Source organism: Aegilops tauschii, chromosome 2 (genome assembly GCF_002575655.3).
Source record: "Aegilops tauschii subsp. strangulata cultivar AL8/78 chromosome 2, Aet v6.0, whole genome shotgun sequence".
In the NCBI taxonomy this organism is placed as follows: domain Eukaryota; kingdom Viridiplantae; phylum Streptophyta; class Magnoliopsida; order Poales; family Poaceae; genus Aegilops; species Aegilops tauschii.
Genome location: NC_053036.3, coordinates 25,186,192 through 25,212,541, shown reverse-complemented (window position 1 = coordinate 25,212,541; position 26,350 = coordinate 25,186,192). Strand labels below are relative to the sequence as shown.

Here is a 26,350-nt window from a genome sequence, read left to right as displayed (position 1 = left end):
AGAGAAGAGGAATGGACGGGTGTGACTTTGCAATTAAAACATAATGAGCACTTCCTGCGCCGCACAACACACCAGCTTCTTCTGCAGAGGTCCATGGTAGGATGCTGCAAAGGCAGCATAACAACGAAGAAGTGAGATCGTAGTTTCCACTCTCAATGGTTCCATTGACCTCATACATATCAGTTAATCATATATTCCATTCATTTAGCTATGGAATTAGAAAAGGAGAAGGAAAAGGAGAAATGAAAACAAAAATAAAATTAAGACAAAAGGAAGTAACAAAATGGGAAGCGTAGAACAAACAGGAAAGAAGAACAAAAAAAATCTCATGTACACGTCCATGAGCCATCCGTGAGCATATCTCATTGTAGGGCAATAAGCTCTCTGACTCGCGACAGGAAACACATAGAACATGCAATCATATTTTTTTATAATTTTCAAAATTGTAAAATTATTGACCATTTCTTTTTAAAAAAGAGAGCACGTGTGATTAGGTGTTGAAAAGCCCATTGTAAGTCTTTACCTTTTTCTTATTGATGCTAGAAGATATTTCCAAAGTTTGTTGAACATAATGGCAGAGATCATTTACATCGAACAATGAGGCTTTCATTATGAACCGGCAGGCCATTCTCTATGGTCCATTTCAAAAATTATAGTAGTCTTTAGTATTCAATTCATGCTCCAGGCAAGTCATCCAAAATTCAAAACTGATGGAGAGAGGCGGCCAATATATTTCAACACTTCCCCTCATGTTGAGGCTTTTTTCTATCAAAAATTATAGTAGTCTTTAGTATTTTTTTATTGCACTGGTAGAACCCTCTTGAACTCGAGATCTCTTGGCTCTTATAACATATCACTAATTCATCCACAAGTTCAAACTGATTGATATAGGCAGGAAATATTTTTCAACATTTAGACTGGCTGCAAACATTGATTGATGCGAATGCTAAGGGTGATCTTCAAAACTAACTTTAATATAGACACTTAAAAAATTGTGTAATGTCAATAAACACAATGCTCCCTTATTTTCTTGATGTTCTTTAAAATAAACTGGAAAATATTGAAGCGTGGATAGTAGACATCCAGCTGGCCAACGAGGGTGGCAGCTAAATGCACATAAGGGATTGGTACAGTTCAATGATGCTAAATACATTTAATATCAATGAGTGGTCATGGGTCATAGTATTCTACACTCGCCGGACCTAAATCAATGAAAACATCCTAGTTCCCACAACTTGTGATCCACCACAAACTTGACAACCAGCGGTGACCGGGAGTCCTACTCCTTCAGGCCAACCATTCATCACTCACCTACTCGGCCATGGGAGCATCCCCAAAGGAGAAGCTGGTGTTATTTCGCTATGGGTAGTGAGCTTGTCAAAGTTGGATCCATGGGTTATGGGCAAGGCGACGCCACCAATGTTTTGGACATATTGAGAAGGTGGCATATGAACTTTGTGATGTGGGTACCCTTCTTCAGTGCATCCTCTTTGCAATATAAATTTTTATTTGGGATTCTTGTGGACACTATAGCTTGTTTGTATACAGTATGATTTTTTCCCACAGTCAATGCGTTGGAATTGTTCGTGTACATGGGTTGGGTTGAAATTGGTGACCGTAGGTCATGTTATTGTTCAGAATTCATATGACCTAGTTCAATGACAATTTGCGATGTGATCGAGTTAACTATTCCATACGAGTAACTCCAAGGCCGAGCAATCTACAACACATGTCTTTTTTCATGAACATGCACCCAAATGTTTGTTAAATTTTATTAAAGTGATTGCGGTATCATAATGGAAAAAGATCGAGGAGTATCAAGAAAAATAGTGAAAAGGAACGAAACAATAGAACTAAAACAGAAATACAACCAAAAGCTGAAACTCAAGTCATGAATATGTCTATAGGCACTCCCTTGACAATAGTTTTCCGAAACAAAAGAAAGATGAAGGTGAACCTAAGAACAATTGACATGCGAGACCTGAAACACCAGTTTAGGCCATCCTCCGTGTCCCCTTGCCCAACATTTTTGGATGCTTATTTTCTTACTCTTCCCGACTTACCATCACATCCACATTACCTAAAATTATATGTGCACATTGGTTAAGATGTTGCTCAAGCCAATAGGAGAAGGAAGGAATACCTAAGAACAATAGGCATGGGAAGCATCAGGAAACACAAAACAGTCTTGGCCCCTAAATTGAGAGGCCGAGAAGTCTAGGGTTTCCTCCATGTTCCCACGCCCACTACTCTGAGATACTAATGGCTTCCTTTCCCCTAATCACTCTTAAGGCCTCATGACCTAAAATTTACATGGATGAATTCATTAAGCATTCAAGATGTAATTTCATCCGTGAGGTAAAAGGAAGGGGAAGGTGAACCTAAGAACAATAGGAATGGAGGCATGGGGAAACACTGAGGTAGATATGCACCTATGGTTCTAGAGGCGCAGGCGGATAGCTCAGGATTTCCTCCGTGTTCCCATTCGCACTGCTCCTAAAATATTTATTCCTCTTCCTACCTCATTAAATTGTTATTATCTTAAACTTCTGATACTAGATCCGGAAATAATTCATAGCAGTAATGCATTATTATGCAATGCGCACTTAGCGCTGACAGTGATAAAAGTGCCATTACTATGTAATTTTCCGCATCAGTGGTCTTCCTTACTTGTTCTTTACTGCCAAATATACCAGACAGTAATTTAATGCTGGTTGAAATTCGCTATCTTACTTTCTTACTGCGGTTCACTTAGGAGTGTCCATCGTCCTGTATTGACCCGGAAAAGATAACCGTGGAAATCAATAGACCGACGGCCATCCACCATACATGAGTGATCGCCCATGGATCCCTTTCAGTCTCTCTGCCTGATTGTTAGCTTCATACTATGTTGGTGACAACACTCGAGGTGGCAGTGGCATCAAGTAGGAGTACCTAGTCTTTGATTGCTCGGTTGGAACTCGATGACATGACTAGTCATAAGTGATAACACAAATGACACACGGAGAAATCAGATGTGGCAAGATTAAATTTCCACCAAGGTATAGTTTTCCTGTTGATAACACAAACTGGTAGTGCTGTCATGGAAACCAGGCAAACAAAACCGTGTGTACTCATGATTGTTAGCTCTACACCTGATGATCCGCTCCAGCCACAGCTCAATGGGATGCATGTACGTAGAAAATTGGCAAGCGATGAATCGGTTGTTGCTACTCGGAACTTGCACACACGCACGAGGAAGCAAAGCACAAACTAAATCAGTTGGTAGGCCGGCCAAAAATATACACGAGATTTGTTTATTTTCCCCAACTCGTGGGATACATTGGATACTCTTTCATGATAGTGTCAGCCGCGCTCGTTTCGGCGATCAGTCGGGCACTCGTGCATGTCATGACCATGCACGATGCCAACGTCGGTCACAAAGAGGACGGGAAACCCGACTTTTCCTCAAAAGGAAGAACAGCAAAGCTGTTTAACTCACTCACTCTACTGATGGAACCTCACACACCACTCAAACTGGATTATTCAAACAGTGAACTTCGTACCATGTGTGGGACAAAAAGCACTATCGTATTTCCTCATGCCTCCTAGTCCAACCATATTTTTGTATTCCATTGGCTTCCTTAAAGGAAGCTCACGATCTTTTCCGCAAATATATAGTGTAATATGTCACCACCGTTTTTATAAGATAAACAAGCTGACTGTATATGTGTTTATATAGCAAAGTTCTCTTACTCTACCCATGAACAGATTTCAGATCTAGCGATCAAGATTTAGATGTACTCAGTTATGTAGATTTATAACTAAGCGCTGTCACGGAGTATAAATGACCAGCTCAGCAGTTGGAGTATCTTCTATTCTTAAATAGTTGCAACACATTAACTATTTTTCCGAAGTATGCAGCGCTTCCATATCAACAAACCATGCATGTATGCCACGTCGTTAATCTACCATCCAACTAACTATTTTGTCCATGCATGCAACACTTTTTACACAAACAAATCATGCAAGGCAGACACTCATTTGACTTCACATCATAATTAATTCTCACTTTATTCATGTTTTCAGCCTACTATTCCGTGGCAACCCACGGGTTATCTTGTAGTTACAATAACTGCAGGTCCCCAAGGGACCTCCTGTATAAACGTGCTACCATAACTACAGGTCCCCCAAGGGACCTCCTATATAGACGCATGCAGCGAGCAGCCAACTGGGCAAGCTCAGCAGGAAACGGTATGTGTAGTGAGAAACAGTGGAAAATCCCAAAAAATGGGCGTGTGTTAGAATCGATAACGGGACCGCCAACTAGATACAATAAAATTTGGTTACTAATAAGTAGCATGGAATATTAAAAACCGACATATTTGAACTCTTTTGAAATTGCAGACGCGATTTTTTGTTTCAAAGTAAGTACTTTTTTGAACCCTTAATATTTTTCAAAATTCTGGAAATTATTTTTGCAAATGCAAGCACTTTTTTGAGTAACACACAATCTTTGAAAACTTGAACATATTTTGAAATTCTGAAAAAAATTTGAAAACAATAATAGGATGAACTACAGAACAATTTTGAAAAAAGGATCAACTTTTGAAACTGTGGAACTTTTTGAAAACATGAATAAATTAAAAAATTAAAAATATTTATTGAAATAACTAGCAATTTTTTAAAAACATGAACAATTTTGGAAGTCCAAACATGTGTTTTAAACATGAACAAATTTCAGACTTTTGAATAGTTTTAATACGCGCTTTCTAAAAACATGGGGAAAATTGAAATTTCAAAATTTGATATGTAGAGAGGAACAAACTTTGAATATATTGAACATTTTTTTCAAAAAAAAGTAAAGTGAAAAAAGAAGCTGAAAAAAATGAAGAAATAACCGGTTCATAAACATCATAGAAAGTTCTTGAAACCGGGATATGCAGAGGCTACGAACAGATTAAAAAGGTCCAGCCCATGTCACTCGTATCGTCGGGTCTATACGAAAGAGCGACTGTTTGACGCCATAAGCGTCAATATGGTTTTCTATCCCTCCAGCAATAGCTACTACCGACTATGAGAGTACGCTGGACATAGGCTGCCCATCTGGTTATGGGCCAAGTTCGCTCCTGTGACCATGAACATGTTATCCCCGTGTGGCTCGATCCATGCACGGAGAGAAAAGTGATGCTGGCACCGCAACATGGCAAAGAAATCCTACCTATACCTACTAATAAAGGTCTTAGTGCTTCTGCCAGTCCGTCTTAAAATTGTTCCTAAAGTTGCCAAGAATGATATCCAATGCCACCGGTAAGTGGAAAAAATGATTCGATTTTCCTTCGAGTCGCTGGTCATCGTCGCCTTTGTTCATGTTTAGCTATCCCCTCATGCATCACATGTGAACAATAGCCTTACTGGCGAGAGCCTCGCTTTCTAGTTGGGAGACCTGAGTTTGATTCCGCTACTCCCCTTTTTTTCTTTTTCTTTTTGAATTCCATTTTCTTTGTTTTTTCTTCCTGAATTTAAGTTGGCGCAAAATAGAGTTGCCTCTCCAAGGGTCGCTTCGCAGATGGGCATCGTAGTTTTCCAATTCGACCCAACTACTCTAGGTTTCTCTTTTTTGCCAGATTCAAATACTTTTATAATATTCATATGATTCAAAAATTAACACCAAATTCGACAAGTTATATATGAAAATCGCTGACACAAATGTGTAGATTCCAAATATGTTACTATTTTGCATGATCATCATTTTTTAAATTATGTTTACGATGCACCTTTAATAAATAGTTTTCCTTTTATGGGTTACTTTGAAAATGTCTATTATATATGTTTCATACCCATTTAAATTGACTAGATAGGATAGTTTGATGATCTCACAAAATCTATTATATATGTTTCATACCCATTTAGTGAAAAAATTAAAAGAAAAACTACTAGCTAGCTTAGTGCTATATATGTACATGTAGAAGCATATGTCTACACGTCGGTGTGTACAGGTCGGACGCCCCCATTGCATGCCAACGCGCACTAATGTGAAGCAACTGATGGTCGGCTACAAATGACATGAACTGGAAAGGAGCAATGTTAGATTTGGGGGACAAGGGAGCTAGCGTCTGGAGTTCGACCAAGGAAAGAAGATATCGACCAGAAATCAATCATGTTCTCGCCTAACACAAACTAGCATGTTTTGCTAGCTGCCACTGCTACTCTAGATTAATCTACTTGATGATATTGTCACTTTAAAATTTGTTCATAATATTTCATCTTTTCGATTTACTTTTAAATTTAGCTCATGACATCAGGTCCAAATTTATTAATTATGATATTTCGAATTTTACTTTAAATTTCTGAATGAACTAATAAGTTGAACTAAGTTCACTCAGGACCACATCCCATGTTCCAAATTGGCATCCTGAAAAAACATACCCTCAATCAATTCAATATTGGACATGTTGTCCATTGTTTTTGAAGCAGTCATTCATGTCGAATGGCCATTGGTTGTTCTTAAAATAGAGGGTGTGCACCTGTGAATGGTCATGAGAATGCATGATTATCGCATTAGAGACGTGTGTTATTGTTTGATCTCCGGTTGCGACGCATGGGCATGTTTGATAGTATATCTAAATAGTTCATCCCCCATATGTATATTATCTTAACATGCACACATGCCAGCTCATCTAAGGCGCACCACAAACATGCCTGAGAAAAGAATCATTATTAGTTGATCTCATGCACACATCCCATCTCACCACATGTGCCATCTCATCAAACGTTCACATAACATACACGAAAAGAAATCTATTATATGATGCCATTTATATTTCCAATATATTAATATCATAATAATCAAATACAATAATTATTTTATTTTATTTTAGTTTATATATTATTGATACGTCTCCAACGTATCTATAATTTTTTATTGTTCCATGCTATTATATTATCTTTTTTAGATGTTTTATATGCATTAATATGCTATTTTACATTATTTTTGGGACTAACCTATTAACCTAGATCCCAGTGCCAGTTTCTAAATTTTCCGTGTTTTTGAGCTTCGCAGAAAAGGAATACTAAACGGAGTCCAAACGTAATAAAACTTCACAATTTTTTCTTGGACCAGAATACACCCAGGAGACTTGTAGTTCAAGTCAGAAGAGACACGAGGCGGCGACAAGGGCGGAGGGAGCGCCCCCCTACCTTGTGGGCCCCTCGTGACCCCCTGACCTAGTTCTGCCTCCTATATATTTGCAAATATTCCCAAACCACCAGAAGCATCCACGAAAACACTTTTCCAAAGCCGCAACCTTCTGTTCCCGTGAGATCCCATCTAGGGACCTTTTCTGGCACCCTGCCGGAGGGGGATTCGATCACGAAGGGCACCTACATCAATTCTACTGCCCCTCCGGTGAAGCGTGAGTAGTCCACCACAGACCTATGGGTCCATAGCTAGTAGCTAGGTGGATTCTTCTCTCTCTTTGATTCTCATTACAAATTTCTCTAGGAGCTCTCCCATTCCCCATGTTCCCTAATTTTGGAACTCTTTCATTCAATTGAGATATTCAATTTTGGATTTGATTTACGATTTTGATCGGGCCAACAATTTTTCAAATCAATCAGCAGCAACCGGCCTATAAAAACATATCAATACCGCACACCCACCTACCACCTAGAAAAAAGAAGCTCCACCATGTCATACTCTAGCACCAATATAGTACATGCTACCATCGACACAGAAATTTCCGCACATAAATATATGTTGGTTAGCGGATAACACAGATATAATCACACCACGAAAGGCCCATGAAATCACCGCATTATAAATAAAAATAAAACGCAATCCATCGTCTGCCCCACCAGCCAAACTAAATATTCCATCAATTCCAGAAAATAAGGGGTATTAGTTTTTTGAAAAGTGAAAATTCTTTTACGTTGACCACGTTCACAAAAAAAAATGGAATTCTTTAACTTTCACCAAGTTCATAGCAAAAAATATTAACATCCATTATATTAAACAAACGAAGTATGAAAACTCGTTTCATGTTGAATCTAATTATACATATTTGATATTATGGGTTTTGATTATTTTTCAATAAATTTTCTCAAACTTAACAGTTTTGACATTTCAAAAAAGTAATACAACTAATATTTTAATACAGAGAGTGATTTTTTTAGAAACCCAACAACACCAACGGCGCAGTAAAGCACGCCCAACCCTTTTAATAACTCATGGAGTTTGAGTCGCAAGCCTGGAATGTCCCGGTTCGATAGTGGCTCGGACCAAAAATTTCCCTTTTTTTAATAGTCTGTGTTTAAATCGGTCCTTTCCTTATCTGAACAAATAAACAAGTTTATGGCCTAAACCGATTACATTTTTAGTTGTTCTCCTAAAACGTTGAATCAATTTGAGTTAATGGACTAGTGATGCATTTAACTCCTCTGGTTGACTGAAACTGAGTTTGTGCAAAAACAACTCTTAGTGATTTTTCCATAAACGCAAAATTGTGAGTTTATGCAAAACTAATTTTACCAACACGTGGATTGATAACCATACCCAAACATGATTTACTTTAAAATCGGAGACAAATCAGTTCTGCTGAAATGAGAACTCTAAAAACACGTTAACCAAACAACCCCTTAACCAATCTCTCGTAGAAGTTTAAATGGAGGGGTAATAGGAAGTTATAATTGTTAGGGCGGTCATCTTTCAAACTTGATGTTGTTATTTTCTCCTTATTCACACATAAGGATTTAATGCGTGTATCGCAAATAAAAAAAGGATTTAATGCGTGAAATTGGCAGGCCGGTGCTTGGGTCAAACACCGAAGCTACGTGCCTGTAGAAAGGCAATCTAGCTACCTTTTAATTGGAAATAAAATAATTGGAGAAATAAATCTTTGTCAAGCCAGCCTTTTGTTTTTTCCTTATTGGAATTCGAGGCTCTTACTGATTCTTTGTCATGTAGTATCTTTTTCACAGAACGAGAATTCACCTGCAGCCTCTGCATCGATGGCGCATACGGCCAAACAAGTCAGTTGGATATTATAACTGTAAATTTCTTTTGTTAGTCCCAAGAGGTTAGATTAGGAAGCAACTCACAAAGTTGAATTACTCTATCAGGCGGCGACTACTACCTACTAAGCATCGTACGAGAAAGAATAAAGGAAACGTATACTATGAGCCTATGTGCAGGTTTATTGTAAACTCGATGAGTTGATGTCGGAGGTGACACGTACACTTGTTTATCCCATGGGTCCATAAAAGATGCAACAGCATTAATGATAGATCAGAGTGTGTGCTTACATGAATCCCTTATCTGCGAGCGGATTTTTAAATAATGGTCAGTAGCATCGTCAACGGTCGAACTGTACATGGGGCACCTTTGCACCTATACTCCATACATATGTGTTAGCTTTAGAAGCCAGCCAGCCAGCTAGTTGGGTTAAAAAGATAATTAGTTAATGCCCAGCGGAGCCGATGGAGACGGAGAGGTGGACGTGAACTGATGATGCTAGGGTGCATTGTCATATCCAGCCGCCCTACGTCATTCCATCTCTAAATCCTAATCCTATTATTTGATTGACCGTTCAAACATCCAAGCACACCTAGAGTATTTTATAGGTTACTGCCCTAGGTTACCATGGAACAATAAACTTAGACATACTTTGTGCATCGAGCAACGCAACATAACGAAGGTTTGGATGAAACCGTATGATGTAACAAAGATATTCGTTGACCCGCATTCCACATCGGTTTCACTTGTTCCGCTTGAAGTTGGCCCTACATACTACGATTGCAGCAGGCTCACCTACAGCTCAACTTCTAGAAGAGATACCCATGAGCATTCGAAAAGTCCATTCAAAGACATTGATACATAAATCCAATATTTGAACAAACTTTGATGATTATTTGATCCCCAAATAAACCGATATCGATCAAGTTTTGAGTATACAAAATTGTTACCTTGAATCAAGCACCAGAATAAGATTGAAAAGGTTTCGAACATTCAACATATGAAAGTATCACATAGAGCATAACACTAATATCTTGCATACATTAAATTGAATACTATTAATACTCACTCCGTCCCATACTTTGACCAAGTTTGTAGACAAAAATATTTACATTTAGAATGCCAAACATATATCATTGATTCATCATAAGATCTAATTTCATATTTTACATATTTGGTATTGTAGATATAAATTATTTTCTCTATAAACTTGGTCAAAGTTTGACAAGTTTGACTTTGCAAAAAATCTATACATATTGCATTATGTAACAGAGAAAAGGGAGTATCAATCTCATTGGGAGCGTAAATAAATACCAAGAAATGATCATCACCTAGAAAGTTGTGTAAATGCATTATATATACAGTAAGATTATTTGCAGAGCGTAAGTAAATAAAAGCTACTACAAAAAGTACCAAGAAATGATCATCACCTAGAAAGTTGTGTAAATGTCACTATTCCTAATACCGTTGCTCAAATTTCACTTCCATCATTGCCAGTCGGGGATAGCAGCCAGAGAGACGTTGGTGGGCTTATATGTGCCCTTGTGCCTTAGGGTGACTCCAACGTGGTAACCCAAACAGACGTGGATTTTATCCGAGTGGAAGTTGGCCTTAGCTTCTCAGCGGGTCACCATATGTGTCCTCCTGGCTCGAGCCTGGCGGCTTCATCTGCATCTATCCACCATCTCATTGCATATCAGGTTGACATGGCCAGTTCAATAAATTAAACATGAACTAGGGCTATTCCCTATTCCTTGTACTCCCTCCGTTTTTATTCACTCTGCATATTAGGTTTGACTAAAGTCAAACTTCATAAAGTTTGACCAAGTTTATAGATAAAATTATGAACATTTACAATAGCAAATCTATATGATGTGAAAATGTATACAATGATGAATCTAATGGTATTGATTTGTTATTGTATATGTTAATATTTTTCTATATAAACTTTATCAAAGTTTAGAAAGTTTGACTATGACCAATGCATGCGGAGGAAATAGAAATGGAGGGAGTACGAAAAATACAGGGCCCATTCTTCATGATGTAACTCATCAATAAGCATGGCTGCCCAAGTAGTTGACTTCACATAACTTACATAGATGCCTCCTCATCATTTGCGCTCTAATTCACCGTCCACCTTATCATGGCTGCCCATGTAGATGCACTATTCAATTATTGTTCTATGTTTTAATATTAGAAAGATGAGACTCAAATACACCTTTGTGTAAAAATGAATGCACTTATCGTGGGCGCACGTTCCCTGCTGCTTTGCCGCCGGTCCTTTCCAGTTTGCCTATATAAAGGGTTCGAGCCAGAGCATGTAAACATAGAATCAACTCATGCACATCTGCCCTATACATCCTAGTACAAGCCATGGCCGTCAAGCACACCATGCAGCTCCTACCAGCCTTTGTCTTCGCCCTAGCCCTTGTCCTTAGGGCATCAGCAGCAGCAGCGGAGACGATCCACCTCAAGTTCTACATGCATGACATCGTGACTGGCAGCCCAGCAACAGCAGTGCAAGTCATCAAAGGCGTGGTGCCGCTGGCAAACGACCCCACCACCTACTTCGGCGACATGTATGTCATCGACGACCTGCTGACGGAGGGGCCGGACGCAGCGTCCCCCGCCGTCGGCAGGGCACAGGGCTTCTTCCAGTTCGCGTCGATGACGGAGTACGCGCTGCTGCTCACTGCCAACTTCGTGTTCACGGCGGGGAGCCATAACGGGAGCTCTGTGGCCGTGCTCTCAAGGGACGTCATCTTCGATACCGTCAGGGAGCTGCCGATCGTGGGCGGCACTGGCGGGCTCCGTGGTGCGACCGGGTACGGTCTGCTCCGGACACACTCCGCCAACACCACCACCAGGAACGCGGTGCTCAAGATTGATATGTACCTGCGCGTGTAGGTGCAGACCATAGGTCTGAACTTACTTTCATGCATCTGGTGGGTGCTTGCATAAAAGAAGCATCGACGATTTGTGTGTGTGTGTGTGTGTGTGTGTGTGTGTTATGGCCCGGGATGTCTTCAGCATGTCAGCGCGTCTGATTTTTTTGTTTAGCTTCCTGGTCGAAGTGTTAATGCGAGTTCATGATTGATGGAGATTTTTATTAAAATAAATGAGGTACAACAGTCTCGTTTGTTTTCTGTCGTGGACATTTTCCTCCACTCTCTGCGAGGCACAAGAGGCCCCATAATTGAACCGGCATGCCGGTGAGGACGTGGCACAGCCTGAACATCGTGTATATGGTACGGGGCGATGCAAGAATATCGGTTTTTATAGGACGTGCATTTCCAGATTTTCTTACAAAAACCCCTATTTATACCAGATAAAAGGAATTAAAGGGTTTTTGTAAACATGGCTGCAATGCACCATCGATGAACAGCAAAATTAAAAACCAAACGATCAAAAAAGTCTGACACTTTGTGCCTTCAAAGATGCACAAATTATTTAGTTGCTTGAGTTTTATATGTTCGAATGACATCTGTGGAACTTCTGATAAAAAATCAAATTAGTGCTCAAACTTTTGAGCACTCATTTTGTTTTCATTTTGTCAGGAGCCCCTTGGATCTTATTTCGCCTTCAAATTTTGTAAGCACCTAAAACATTTGTGCATCTTCAAATCCAGTAAGTTACATAAAAATGCATTTTGTTTGATTTTACTGTTCAACATGGGTGCAATGCAACCAGCTTCAGCTACAACTTCCCCATTGATGGTGCCAACAGGCAATAAACTGTAGTTCTCACATATTTATGGCAACCTCATCTTTCTTAAGACCTACTTTGCTCGTTATATCCTCGTCATACCGCAGTTCATGAATTAGGATTCAGAAGTCAGAACGAATTACATTGTTGAGGGATATTCTGTTATGCACATTGGATGCCTGCTAGTCAGGTTAGTTTATCAAACTAAAGGAGCGCTGATGTAGATATCTAGGTTAGTGATGTGAAGTCAACGGTTAGAAATGTCAACTTACTTGGGCATCCCCGATGAGTTACGTCATCAAGAATCTTCATTATATTTTAGTTTTTAGTTTTTTCATAGGGAATAGAGACTTGACCTTAGTGCCCAAATTTAATTGATTGATCTGGCTGTGCCGATTTCTCATATATGCGATACAGAATTAAAAATTCTGTTTGGATATCATGTATATATAATTTCACTAACAACAAATCATGTGCTGCAAGCAAAGGCCTTTTCCATTATAGCTTCTGAAAGAGCATGGTGCCCTCATGTGTGGTTTTGGTAATTGATGACATTCTCTATGGACTAATGTTTGCCTTAAGTTATATTCGTATAATTTGTCCATACGCATTTTTTGAAGTCCATTCATTGGTTTCATGGAGTTTATGTGTCGATCAAGGTGTTGTTCAAGTAATTATACAAAGATTGGTCACAGAGAAGAGATGATACAAGGTTGATCAAGACTAAGTACAAAGAGTGAATAAAGTTGATCAACACACAAAGCGTACAAGATGTACCTAGAGCGATCAAGTGACCCCATGGTATGGTAAGCATTGCCCATTACGTTTTGTGTACTAACCCATGGTCTACGTGAGAATTCTTTGTGGGGTTAGGTATGTTTCCATGGGCTTACGTCAAGAGGATGATCTCATACAACCCATGGAGGATGACATCAAATGGTGATCATCATCAAGGTTGCGGTGTGCAAGTTTAAGTGGAGCATCGCGAAGAGATCTTGCTTGAAGTTTGTCGTCCATTGTGAAGGAAATATGCCCTAGAGGCAATAATAAAGTTTTTATTTTATATTTCCTTATTCATGATAAATTTTTATTATTCATGCTAGAATTGTATTAACCGAAAACTTGATACGTGTGTGGATACATAGACAAAACACCATGTCCCTCGTAAGCCTCTACTAGACTAGCTCGTTAATCAAAGATGGTTAAGTTCCCTAACCATAGACATGTGTTGTCATTGGATGAACGGGATCACATCATTAGGATAATGATGTGATGGACAATACCCATCCGTTAGCTTAGCATATTGATCGTTATGTTTTATTGCTATTGCTTTCTTCATGTCATATACATATTCCTTTGACTATGAGATTATGCAACTCCTGGATACCGGAGGAATACCTTGTGTGCTATCAAACGTCACAACATAATTGGGTGATTATAAAGATGCTCTACGGGTATCTCCGAAAGTGTTTGTTGGGTTGGCATAGATCGAGATTAGGATTTGTCACTCCGGGTATTGGGGAGGTATCTCTGGGCCCTCTCGGTAATACACATCATAAGAAGCTTTGCAAGCAAAGTGATTAATGAGTTAGTTGTGGGATAATGTATTACGGAACGAGTAAAGAGACTTGCCGGTAACGAGATTGAACTAGGTATGAAGATACCCACGATCGAATCTTGGGCAAGTAACATACGATGACAAAGGGAATAACATATGTTGTCATTACGGTTCGACCGATAAAAATCTTCGTAGAATATGTAGGTACCAATATGAGCATCCAGGTTCCGCTATTGTTTATAGACCGGAGAAGTGTCTCGGTCATGTCTGCATAGTTCTCGAACCCGTAGGGTCTGCACGCTTAACGTTCGATGACGATTTTGTATTATATGAGTTATGTGATTTGGTGACCGAATGTTGTTTGGAGTCCCGGATGAGATCACGGACATGACGAGGAGTCTCGAAATGGTCGAGGGTAAAGATTGATATATAGGACGATAGTATTCAGACACCAAAAGTGTTCCGGAAGGTACCGGGTACATATCGGGTCACCGGAAGGGGTTCCGGGCATGCCCCCCCTCCCCCCCTCCGTCCCGGCAAAGATATTGGCCTAATGGGCCAAGAGGGGAAACACAGCAGACATCAGGGGCTGCTGCGCCCCCCATATGAGCCACACCAGAGGAGAAAGGAAAGGGGGGAAGAGAGAAGGAAGGGGAGGGATTCGGCCTCCCCCTTCCTTCCCTCCTCCCTCCTCTTTCCTTCCCCCTCCGGTAAAAAAGGAAAGGGGGGCCGAATTGGGGAGGAACCCCAAGTAGGATTCGGCCTATTTGGGACGCCCCCCTTGGCTGCTCTCTCTCCCTCCCGCCTATATATATGATGGGGGGATGCTCCTAGAACACACAACAACATCTGTTAGCCATGTGCGGCGCCTCCATGCACAGATTACACCCTAGGTCATATTCTCGTAGTGCTTAGGCGAAGCCCTGCGCGAATCAGTTCATCGTCACCGTCACCACGCCGTTGTGCTGACGGAACTCATCTACTTGCTCGACACTTTGCTGGATCAAGAGTTCGAGGGACGTCATCGAGCTGAACGTGTGCAGAACTCGGAGGTGCCGTACGTACGGTGCTTGATCGGTCGGAACGAGAAGAAGTTCGACTATATCAACCGTGTTGTCAAACGCTTCCGCTTTCGGTCTACGAGGGTACGTAGACACACTCTCCCCTTCTCGTTGCTATGCATCTCCTAGATAGATCTTGCATGAGCGTAGGAATTTTTTGAAATTGCATGCTACGTTTCCCAACACATTGTGGTAACAATGGACTAGTGAAGATGTGCCGAAGAGTGGCTCGCCCATAGTGGAGTATGAGGGATCAATCAATTAGTCTTCATCGAGCCAACGCAATCAACAAAGCTGGTCCATCTTGAGGAAATCAAGATCATCATCATCTGGCTCAAGTGGACTATCAAGGGGGCTCTCTAGTGAGTAGCTTGATCAAACCATTGCATCCTTGCATCATCTTTCCTGGTTCTTGTTTGGTTTTTATTTGTGAGTGTTAGAGCTTATGGTCATCTTCATGACAAGCTCGAGTTCATCGAAAACGGAGTTCACCGCGGCATTGACCTGAGGCTGGATCCGGTTGGGGAGGAAGCAGCGGCTGGGGTGGTTGGGGAGGATGCCATGGGGGACTGGGCCGTCGTTCTTGGCCGCGCCGCACAGGCTGCCCTCCACAGCAGCCGCTCCGTCGTCCTTGGCGGCGCCATCCGCAGCAGCGGCATCAACTATGGTGAGGAAGGGGAGGAATAGGGCGGCGCCATGGGAGGAAGGGCAGTGGAGAGGTGGTGCCATGGGGAGAAAGGAGAAGAGCAGGGTGGTGCCATGGAGAGAGGAAGGGAAGGAGAGGAGCGGCGCCATGCGGAGCAGGGGGGAGAACAGGGCGGCGCGACTGATAGGAAGGGAAGGAGAGGACCGGCAGGGGAGAAGCAGGAGCAGCGCCGCGGTGGAGAAATCTATGAAGAAAAAAAGTGTGTCACGTAGCGAGTCTCATCTCGGACAAAGCAGCACCTGCAGGTGGGACTCACGACAGACACGAGCGATCCTGCGGCCACAAGCCGGCCGCTCGATTCAGCCAGGGAGGGCGCGCAAGATTAAGTAATTGGGAATATATTATATGTGCCATTTCATAACGTTGTGTAGAGTATATTAACGCGACAGAGCTAGTGTGCTTGGCCAGTGTGATAAAAAATGCTACAGTTACGTGGCCCGCTGCTGCTGGACGCGCCTCTTCGTGCACTCTCCTTGGTGAGACTAGATGCTGAACGTCGACGACCGGTATGGGAGATTCATATTGATTACTCACGGAGAGATCGTGTGCGGCACCGGCTCCAATTAGACTGCGTCTCCGGCGTGCCACAAACGGCCAACTTTGTCGCGAGGCACCTAGGTGACCTATCCATTTCCCTGTAATTTGGCAAGAAGTACTATTATTTTTTAAAAATTGTTGGGGAAAGGACTGTACTATAATTGAACGCTGATTATGCCAAGTTATAACTACACTTGTTTAAATTTCACAGCTGCGCAGAAGTTTTTCCGGGGAAAGGAGAATTATTGAGAATTTTTTGTGGGGCCTGCCCGTGGATGTGCTGCTGAGCATTTGAGAGTGGACTTTTGGTGTTGTAACATTGATTTTTCTTCTTCTGAAAATGACAAATATATTAATTTAGAAATGTCCTGACAAACATCAAGCACACCAACCGTCATGCTGGACGGAACAACACCATCTAACAGTCCGTCAGTTATGGTGTGGTAGCACTGAAAATTTGGTTGTGTGACGAGTGTTCAACGAAGTTGTTCCGTATTGTGTCTGACAATTTTATACATCTCTGATCCACAAATCATTACTGTGTATATTACAGACAATGTTTATCCAAATTTGTGATAGGTGCGGTTGTTGTTTGCCTTGTGGTTGTTGCTAGCCCAAGCTGGAGTACAAACTTCATGTTGTCGTAAATTCATAATATATCTTTTCTGCTTATAAAGTTTGGACTTAGTTGTAAGTTCACTCTTTTTTCTCCACTGGTACTCACATTCTGAACTACTGACAACCCTACAAAATTCACATATAAACAAATGCACTACTTGTACCATGGGAGACTACCAAATTTGAAAAGACATGTCAAGAAATAAGTGCACTCTTGTTCATATGTGGGACCAACACTCTAGCACATGACACAAATAAGAAAAACCATCAGGTGAGACCAAAACTTTTGGACAAGACCACAAATAACCAAATGTGGACTTGACATTGCAATTCAAAACCCTGCTCTAGGTTTCAGCTTCCTTCGCCAGCCAACTCTATCAATTATATGTCGCAACATTAAAGAGCGATAAATTTTACCTTTTCTAATGTGATACACTAGTGCAGAACCGGGCTTTAGCGCCGGTTCGTAAGGGCCTTTAGTGCCGGTTCTGCAACCGGCACTAAAGAGTGGAGACTAAAGGCCCCCCCCCCCTTTACTACCGGTTCGGCACGAACCGGCGCTAAAGTGCCACCACGTGGCACGAGCCAGGCCCGGGTGCTGGTAGACCATTAGTACCGGTTGGTAGCACCAACCGGTACTAAATGTTTGGGGGGTTTTGATTTTTATTTTTATTTTTGCATTAATTTTGTGTTTTCCATTTAATTATTTTTTGTTTGCTGGTATTTTACGATACTACATATTGTACACTTTATGCATATATATAAATAGATTTTCTCGTAGAACCGATCATATATATATATATAATCGAATGTCTCACAACCACCATTAATTATTCACACATACACATGTATATATATATACAATTTCTCCTACATGTTGCCTTGTGCCTTCGGAGCACGATGACAAGTGGTTCATGGGGGCGGTAGCGGGTAATAGTATTCTCCTTTGGGATCTATGACCTGGTCGAGCAAAAATCCCACTATTTCCTCTTGAAGTGCTCGTATGCGCTCTGTTGATAGGAGCTGGTCCCGCACGTCTTTGAACTGTTAAGAAGGAGATCAATATGCATGTGTATTACTTTTGTGACTAGATATCGACAATCATGTAAGATTTGTGAATAGTGTTCTAGCAAACGTACCCATTGCTGTCTATCAAATCTGCTCCTTTCGGACGCCATCATGCGAATGTTCTCGCAAACGTAGTATGGACACACTTCAGTCCCCGGCGCCTGCTTCAGGGCCTCTACGAGAATAGAATTTAATCAGATAATGATTAATCAAACATGTTAATTAATTAATGGTATTGAAACAAGAATTAAAGAGATGGTAGCTAGCTAGCTAGCTAGTACTACTTAATTACTTACCTTGGGTCGATACCAAGTCAGCTTTTCTGGCCATTTTCCTGGAGTCACCTTGATGTACTTTGCCCAAGCCCTGCCCGTCGGCAAAGAAAATTAATAAAGGGGTTATTAAAAATAGTTCATATCAGGAAATGACGAACTAAATAGGCCGAGATATAGTTAATAATGATTGAAATTACCTGTTGACTATCCCCTTCACGATGCTGTAGTCACTATCGTTTTTAAGTAGTGAGTCCAGTACTTCAACTTTTCCTTCGTCAACTTTAATGTCTAACAAGATCCAGTGGAACCTGCATGCGCATACGTTTGCATGTATAAATTAAGCGGGCATGTGCATAACACTAATCAACTATAACCCTAAACCCTATACACTTATTAACATCTAGCTAGTAAGCAAAAACAGAATTTGTAGTACAAGACAGTGTGACTCACTCGAAGTTGTAAGGAAGTAGTATATCTTCGTTGCTATTGAGGCGCTTCAAGAACTCTAGCATGTTTTTCTCTACATCTTGTCTACACCATTCCAATTTCAAGTGTATTCATTAACGGTATTTGGGTCAATGAACCCAATGCCATAGCGTCCAGCTTTTTTCATTTCATACATCTTCATCCTGCATAATACCACAAAAAAGAATATATAGTGAGGATATATAATTACAGATAATTAATGATCAATCAATGAGCACTAGAGCTAGCTTGAGACTTAAATTACAGAAAGAAATCACTTACAGACAATAGCAACTGACGATAGATTTGTCGAGTGCATCTTGATTGAATAACTGAAATAGTTCTGAATACTCAACGGACAGAGCTTTCTTATTGAAGTAATGATCTTCCTCGACTTGCACCATGGGGGACTCTCGATTGGAAATCTTGGTAATTTTCATGTACCAATCATGCAATTCATATATTCTTGTTGGGAGGTTCTTGACCTCCTCGGGCTCGACCAAAGGTTGGACCCGGACATATTTCCGTTATTTCCTCCTCTCTAAGCGGAGACATGGGCTCGATATCGAGGATTTGTCCAACAGTGATCTTGAGCATTTCAGCCTGCATTATATGCTCCTCGGTTATTACCACATCGCCCAGCTCGGGAACGTAAACGGTTTGCCCACAATAATATTGGGCGCGCGTACTCTCATGTGTTGTTGGCACAACAAGCGGGGGGATCGATTGCGCCGCCTGTTCTCCCAGCTGGGGAACGGTTTTCCCGCATTTTTTGACAGCTGCTTGTTGCCTCAAGCTCGAGCTCGCTTCTTTCTGTAGTCGTGCTCGATGTGCCTTCCTGATTTGGCGCTCATAGTCTGAGTCAACAGGCTTGGGAGCTAGTGGTCTAGCCATACGAATGAAGTGATCAATCTTTTCCTCAGGCACTTTCTCCCTCGGCGGCGGTGCCGGTTTTGGTCCAAAATGGGCGTCCACTTCGGCCCGCACTATGGCATCGTTTTGCTCATCGGTCATGTCGTAAAGCCTCTGAGGAAGAGGAGCGAGGCTGCTTGGACCATATTTATATCGCTTGTCTCCGCCTGTACTTCCTGTACTACCTCGACTCGTACCGCTACGCATCATAGCTGCGGCGTGTCTCTTCTGCGATTGCTTAGGCGGCGGAGATGGCTGACGTGGCTTAGTTGGAGCAGGAGGAGTGGCCTGACGCTGTGCCGGACTTGAAGCAGGAGGTGTGGCCTGAGACGTTGTCGGACTTGAAGCAGGAGGTGTGGCCTGACGCTGTGCCGGACTTGAAGCAGGAGGTGTGGCCTGACACGGTGTCGAACTTGAAACAGGAGGAGTGGCCTGACGCTGTGCCGGACTTGAAGCAGGAGTCTGCTCACGCGTTCGTGGACTTGGAGGAGCGGGAGTCTGCTGACACGGTGGCGGACTTCGAGGAGGAGTCGGGAGACGCGGTGTCGGTGGACTTTGAAAGATGATGCAATCCTTTCTCCATAGGATGATACGATGTATGGCCTCTCCCAGTGTGTGCTCGTCGTCACCTCCAGGAATGTCAAGCTGTAGCCCCGAATATGGGTCCACCACCTCATCAACCAAGACACGAGCATAGCCCGCTGGAATCGGGGCGCAATGGAAGGTTGCTTCGGGGTAATTGTAAAAGCAACGACGTCCGCCACCTTCTTGGATATGTTCTTCATTTTGAAGTGTAGCTCACAGTTAGTGTTCTCTATGATGTCATCCACAGGGTATGTATCCAGCAGTGCGTCGCCCGGGGCGGAACCAACGCTGCTTCTCGGCATGGATGGGACGGTGCTATCCAATGCTGGATGATCATCTGCTTGCTGCTGCCGCTGCTGAGACCCCCTTTCCTGGCTAAGTGAGTCGATTTGCTGCTGCTGCTGCTGGAATTTGAGTGCCAAGTCCGCGTGCCTTGCTTCTAGGACTTGAAGGCGTTCCGTGTCCTGATTCCTCTGCTCCTCCTCCAGCTTCCTCTTCTCCTCCTCCATCTTCTTTCTTGCACGGGTCCTGTAGTCGTCGTTCCATTCCGAAAAGCCCTCATACCAGGGAATAACGCCCTTGCCTCGTGTTCTTCCCGTGTGTTCAGGATTTCCCAGGGCGCGTGGAAGCTCGTCGTTCTCTCTGTTGGGCGTGAACACCCCCTTTCGAGCATCTTCTATTGCGTCAAGTAACTTTTGTTCTGCTCCTTTTAGACTTGCCTTCTTCGTAACCAGGCCTGTCTTCGGGTCCAATGCCCCCCCCAAGCGCATAGAACCAAGTTCTGCACCTGGGGGCCAGCTCCTAGTAACCGGAGTGACCCCTGCATCCTCCATCTCTTGCTCAGACTTATCCCACTTAGGCATTGCCACCGCGTAGCCACCTGGACCCAGCCTATGGAACTGCGTCTTTTTTGCGGCATTGGCCTTGTTTTTTCTCGACCGTTCCTTAGATAATTCTGATTCCTTGAATTTCACGAAAGCGGGCAAGTGTTCTCTTTTCTTCTCCAGTGTTCCCTTGAATTCTGGAGTCTTCCTTTCTGCAGCGAGGTAGTTGGCCCATACAGTTTTCTTGTGGGTGTTGAATGCAATTGCAATCTTCTTAAGAGCAGTGTCCTTGACTTTCTGCACATCTGCATTAGTGAAATAATCTGGTAGGGTGAAATGTTCCATCAGAGATTCCCAAAGCTTTTTTTTTGCTCTGTCGTCGACCCAAGTAACATCTGGGCGTTTAGTTTTTGGCTCTTTCCATTCTTGAATGGAGATCGGGAGTTGGTCCTTCACAAGAACTCCGCACTGACGAACGAACTTGTTCGCAATGTTCTTAGGCGTGAGGGGTTCGCCACTAGCTTTGATGGAATCGATGTTGTACTTTACACCCTCCTTTAACTTTTTGCCCGGGCCGCGCTTTATCCTGTTGTCTGTAGAAGCAGATTTGCTCGATCTGGAGGGCTGAAAGAAGAAAGATCGATTCGTTAATATATCTTCAAATAAAAAAAAACATGTGATGATCACTAGATGCCTGCTTATATAAATATACCTCGCCGGTAGTCTTTGTTATTTCAAGATCAACATTGTATTCGTCATCATAATCATTGTCTGTGTCATCGTAATCATAATCATAGTTCATGACTTCATCAGCTCAGTCGTCGAGATCGAATATCTTATCATCACCCTCCCCTGTATTGTTCAAATATTGGAAGCCGTCATTTGCTTCATTCAGATCATCTGGCCTGTTAGGGCTGCGTATGATCTCGAACAGGGCCTCTTCTCCCTCTCTACCGGTATTGTCCGCCATAGCTTTTATTTAACTAATACAGAAGAAATATAAAACAATTTAGTATTCAAATTACAATGCATGGATGCAATCAATAAGGAAAAACTGAATCATATAGTACATAATATGCATCGTCTCGAATAATATATAATCTCGAATACATCGTCTCGAATAATATATAATCTCGAATACATCACTGGCTAGGTAGCTAATAAAGATCGAATACTATAGAAGAACCTAGGCCACTCGCGGTTCCTGGGGCGCGGGCGGTGGACACCCAAAGACAAGGAACCATCACAGGATCATATCTCCGGTCATCTGCCCAAAGAACCTGCCAGGTATTGGAGAACCTGACGTCCATAGCAGCCATGTAGCGATGGACGTGCTCGTCCTCCTCCCTAACACGACGATGCACCACCTCCGGCGGGGCCGGCTCCCTCTGCACCGAATGTGGCCCACGCGAACGCCACCAAAGGAGATCAGGGTCGACGACGGGACCCGAGGCCGGGTTCCTCACCAAGCGGCGCGCCCATCCAGGTAGCACCTCCCAGTGCCAGCCCGGCGGAGCCTAGTCCCGGACATGGGTCAGCCGGACGTCGTGGCGAATGGGTCGACGGCAAGGATGCTGGCCGGGCATCGTCGAGAACAAATACTATATGCCCGCAAAAAGTAACATTTTTTAAATGATTGGATTGTGATAACTAAAATTCTATATGCAAATTCTAAGAATTTGACATTAATCTAATTCATCTAGCTAAAACTAACTCTAAAATTTCTAAATTTCTATATATATAACTAACATTTCTAATTTTCTATAACTAAAAAACAGAAAAAAAATTGTAACATTTCTATATAACTAACATTTCTAATATTTCTATAACTAAAAAACAGAAAAATTGCTAACATTTCTATAACAATGTGTGTGTGTGTGTGTGCGTGTGGACATGGTGGCCGGGGCAGGAGCTCACCAGCGAGGCGCAGCGACGGGGGGCGGCGACAGGGACGGAGACGGGCGGTGACGACGGGGATGGGGACGGGGCAGCGGCGACGGGGACGAGGACGGGCCGGGCGGGCACGACGGGGCGCGGCGACGGGGACGACGGGGACGTGGACGGCGACGGGGACGGCGACGGGGCCGCGACGAGGGGCGGCGGCGACGGGGCGGCGGCGACGGGGCAGAGGAGAAAGAAGCAGAGGGAGAGATGAGAAACTGATATTTTTTGAAGTGTTTTCTTATATAGAACAACCTTTAGTACCGGTTGAAGCCACCAACCAGTACTAAAGGTCTCTTTTGGCCAGGCCAAGCGGCGGGAAGCGCACACCCTTTAGTACCGGTTTGAGCCACCACCCGGTACTAAAGGGGGTGCGCTGGCGCAGGTGCGGTGCGTCATGTTTAGTCCCACCTCGCTAGCCGACGGGCGTCCGCACTGGTTTATAAGCCCCAGTGCGGTAGCTCTCTCGAGCTCCTCTCCAAAGCAGGCCTACAGGGCCTAAATGTTCTGTGCTGCCCTGTGGGCCTACTGGGCCTTTGCGGGCCTGCATCCTGGCCCAACAACAGGTTGGGTTTCTAGTCGTATCCAGGCCGCTGTGGCGTAGTAGGCGGGATTTTTTATATTCTTATTTTTTTGCTTTATTTATTTTTGTTTTATTTATTTTTGAGTTGTTTTTTCTGTATTTAGAGTTTCTTTGTGAATATTTTTGCTTTAGCTAAAAAAAATTACAAACTTTCTATTAGTGCCGGTAGTTTACAAATTTGAATAGTTTACATTTTGAATTATTTGAAATTTGTGTGAATCACTAGTTTGTGAATAACTTAACTTTGAAAATAGATTTTTCAGTGATTCTTTTTTCTTATGTTTAATATTAGTGTGTTTTATCATTATATTCAATTTGGTAATGCTTAGGTTATTTAAAAAATGAAATGCCTTTGTAACGGATGAGTTTTCGTCCGAAACCCTGATACTTCGAAAGAGATTGTCCATTTTCTACACGAAGTGCATCCAGTTTTAGCGGTAACCCTCTCTACTTTTTTGCACATGCTATGTGGGTGAAATTGTGATAGCATGCCAACTTTCAACCTTTTCTGAGTTCATTTGAAATGCTTTTCAATTTCAGGGTCATTTAGCTGAAAAAATCAGTAAATGCATGAAAGAATTTGTTTGCACATAAAATTTCTTCGCGTTTCAAATGCCAAACACACATAACTACCCTAACTATTACAGAGATTCCCTCCTGGGTGTGAAGCACAGAAGAAAGTGATGATAGTGAAGCCGATCAGATCCCAGATCTTTGGGTGTGAAACTTTTTCTTCGCGTGTGTCCCTTTGCGCCGTAGCCATGGAAAACCTTCATCATTTAACTGGATGCTCGGGTCAATATTCACTGTGAATGAAGCAATTTCATCAAACTTTTCATAATCTTCTGACATTTCTGTCTTGTCATCCACTCCCACGATGTTTCTCTTCCCAGAAAGAACTATGTGGCGCTTTGGCTCATCGTATGATGCATTCGCTTCCTTATCTTTTCTTTTTCTCGGCTTGGTAGACATATCCTTCACATAGAAAACCTGTGCCACATCATTAGCTAGGACGAATGGTCGTCTGCATACGCAAGATTGTTTAGATCCACTGTTGTCATTCCATACTGCGGGTCTTCCGTTACCCCGCCTCGTGTCATATTGACCCATTTGCACCGAAACAAAGGGACCTTCAAACCACGTCCATAGTCAAGTTCCCATATCTCCTCTATGTAAAAATAATATGTTTCCTTTTCCGTCTTGGTTGTTGCATCAAAGCGGACACCACTGTTTTGGTTGGTGCTCTTCTTATCTTGGGCTATCGTGTAAAATGTATTACCATTTATCTCGTACCCTTTGAAAGTCATTATATTCGAAGATGGTAACTGGGACAGCGAGTACATGTCATCTTCAATAGAGGCGTCATGCATGGTACGTGTCTGCAACGAGCCGGCGAAACTCCTGGTTTGTTCACGTGTAATCCAGTCATCAGACCGCTTCGGGTGTTTGGAGCGTAGAAAATCCTTGTGTTCGTCCATATACGGAGCCACCAAGGCGGAATTCTGTAGAACTGTGTAGTGTGCTTCAGTGAGAGAATATCCATCCATACATATTTTTTGATTCCCTCCTAACGTGCCTTTTCCATCCAGTCTGCCCTTATGCCGCGATTCAGGAACACCAATCGGCTTAAGGTCAAGAATAAAGTCAATACAAAACTCAATGACCTCCTCATTTTCATGGCCCTTGGAGATGCTTCCTTCTGGCCTAGCACGGTTATGAACATATTTCTTTAAGACTCCCATGAACCTCTCAAAGGGGAACATATTGTGTACAAATACAGGACCCAAAACGTTAATCTCTTCGCATAGGTGAACTAGGACGTGCGTCATGATGTTGAAGAAGGATGGTGGGAACACCAACTCAAAACTGACAAGACATTGCACGAAATCATTCTCTAACCTTGGTATGATTTCTGGATCGATTACCTTCTGAGAGATTGCATTGAGGAATGCACATAGCTTCACAATGGCTAATCGAACGTTATCCGGTAGAAGCCCCCTCAATGCAACCGGGAGTAGTTGCGTCATAATCACGTGGCAGTCATGAGACTTTAGGTTCTGGAACTTTTTCTCTGTCATGTTTATTATTCCCTTTATATTCGACGAGAAGCCAGACGGTACCTTAATACTGAGCAGGCATTCAAAGAAGATTTCCTTCTCTTCTTTGGTAAGAGCGTAGCTGGCATGACCCTGATGTATGCCGTCTTTTCCATGCATACGTTGCTGGTCCTCCCGTGCCTCGGGTGTATCTTTTGTCTTCCCATACACGCCCAAGAAGCCAAGCAGGGTCACGCAAAGATTCTTCGTCACGTGCATCACATCGATTGCAGAGCGGACCTCTAGGTCTTTCCAATAGGGCAGGTCCCAAAATATAGATTTCTTCTTCCACATGGGTGCGCGTCCGTCAGCGTCATTCGGAACAGGTTGTCCGCCAGGACCCTTTCCAAAGACTACCTTCAAATCCTTGACCATATCATGTACATCAGCACCAGTACGGTGGCGAGGCTTCGTCCGGTGATCC

The 26,350-nt window shown here is 42.6% G+C and overlaps 1 protein-coding gene across 1 annotated transcript; it reads left to right on the top strand.

Annotated features, from left to right (window-relative positions):
* Positions 1 to 11,365: 11,365 nt before the first annotated feature.
* LOC109785708 (dirigent protein 21-like) lies at positions 11,366 to 12,393 on the top strand. Its single transcript, XM_020344306.2, has one exon. The coding sequence runs from the start codon at positions 11,366 to 11,368 to the stop codon at positions 11,897 to 11,899; it is 534 nt and encodes a 177-aa protein (XP_020199895.1). The 3' UTR covers positions 11,900 to 12,393.
* Positions 12,394 to 26,350: the final 13,957 nt, after the last annotated feature.

Coding starts and splice junctions, on each gene's coding strand:
- LOC109785708 (XM_020344306.2), top strand. CDS start 11,366: ATGGCCGTCAAGCACACCATGCAGCTCCTACCAGCCTTTGTCTTCGCC.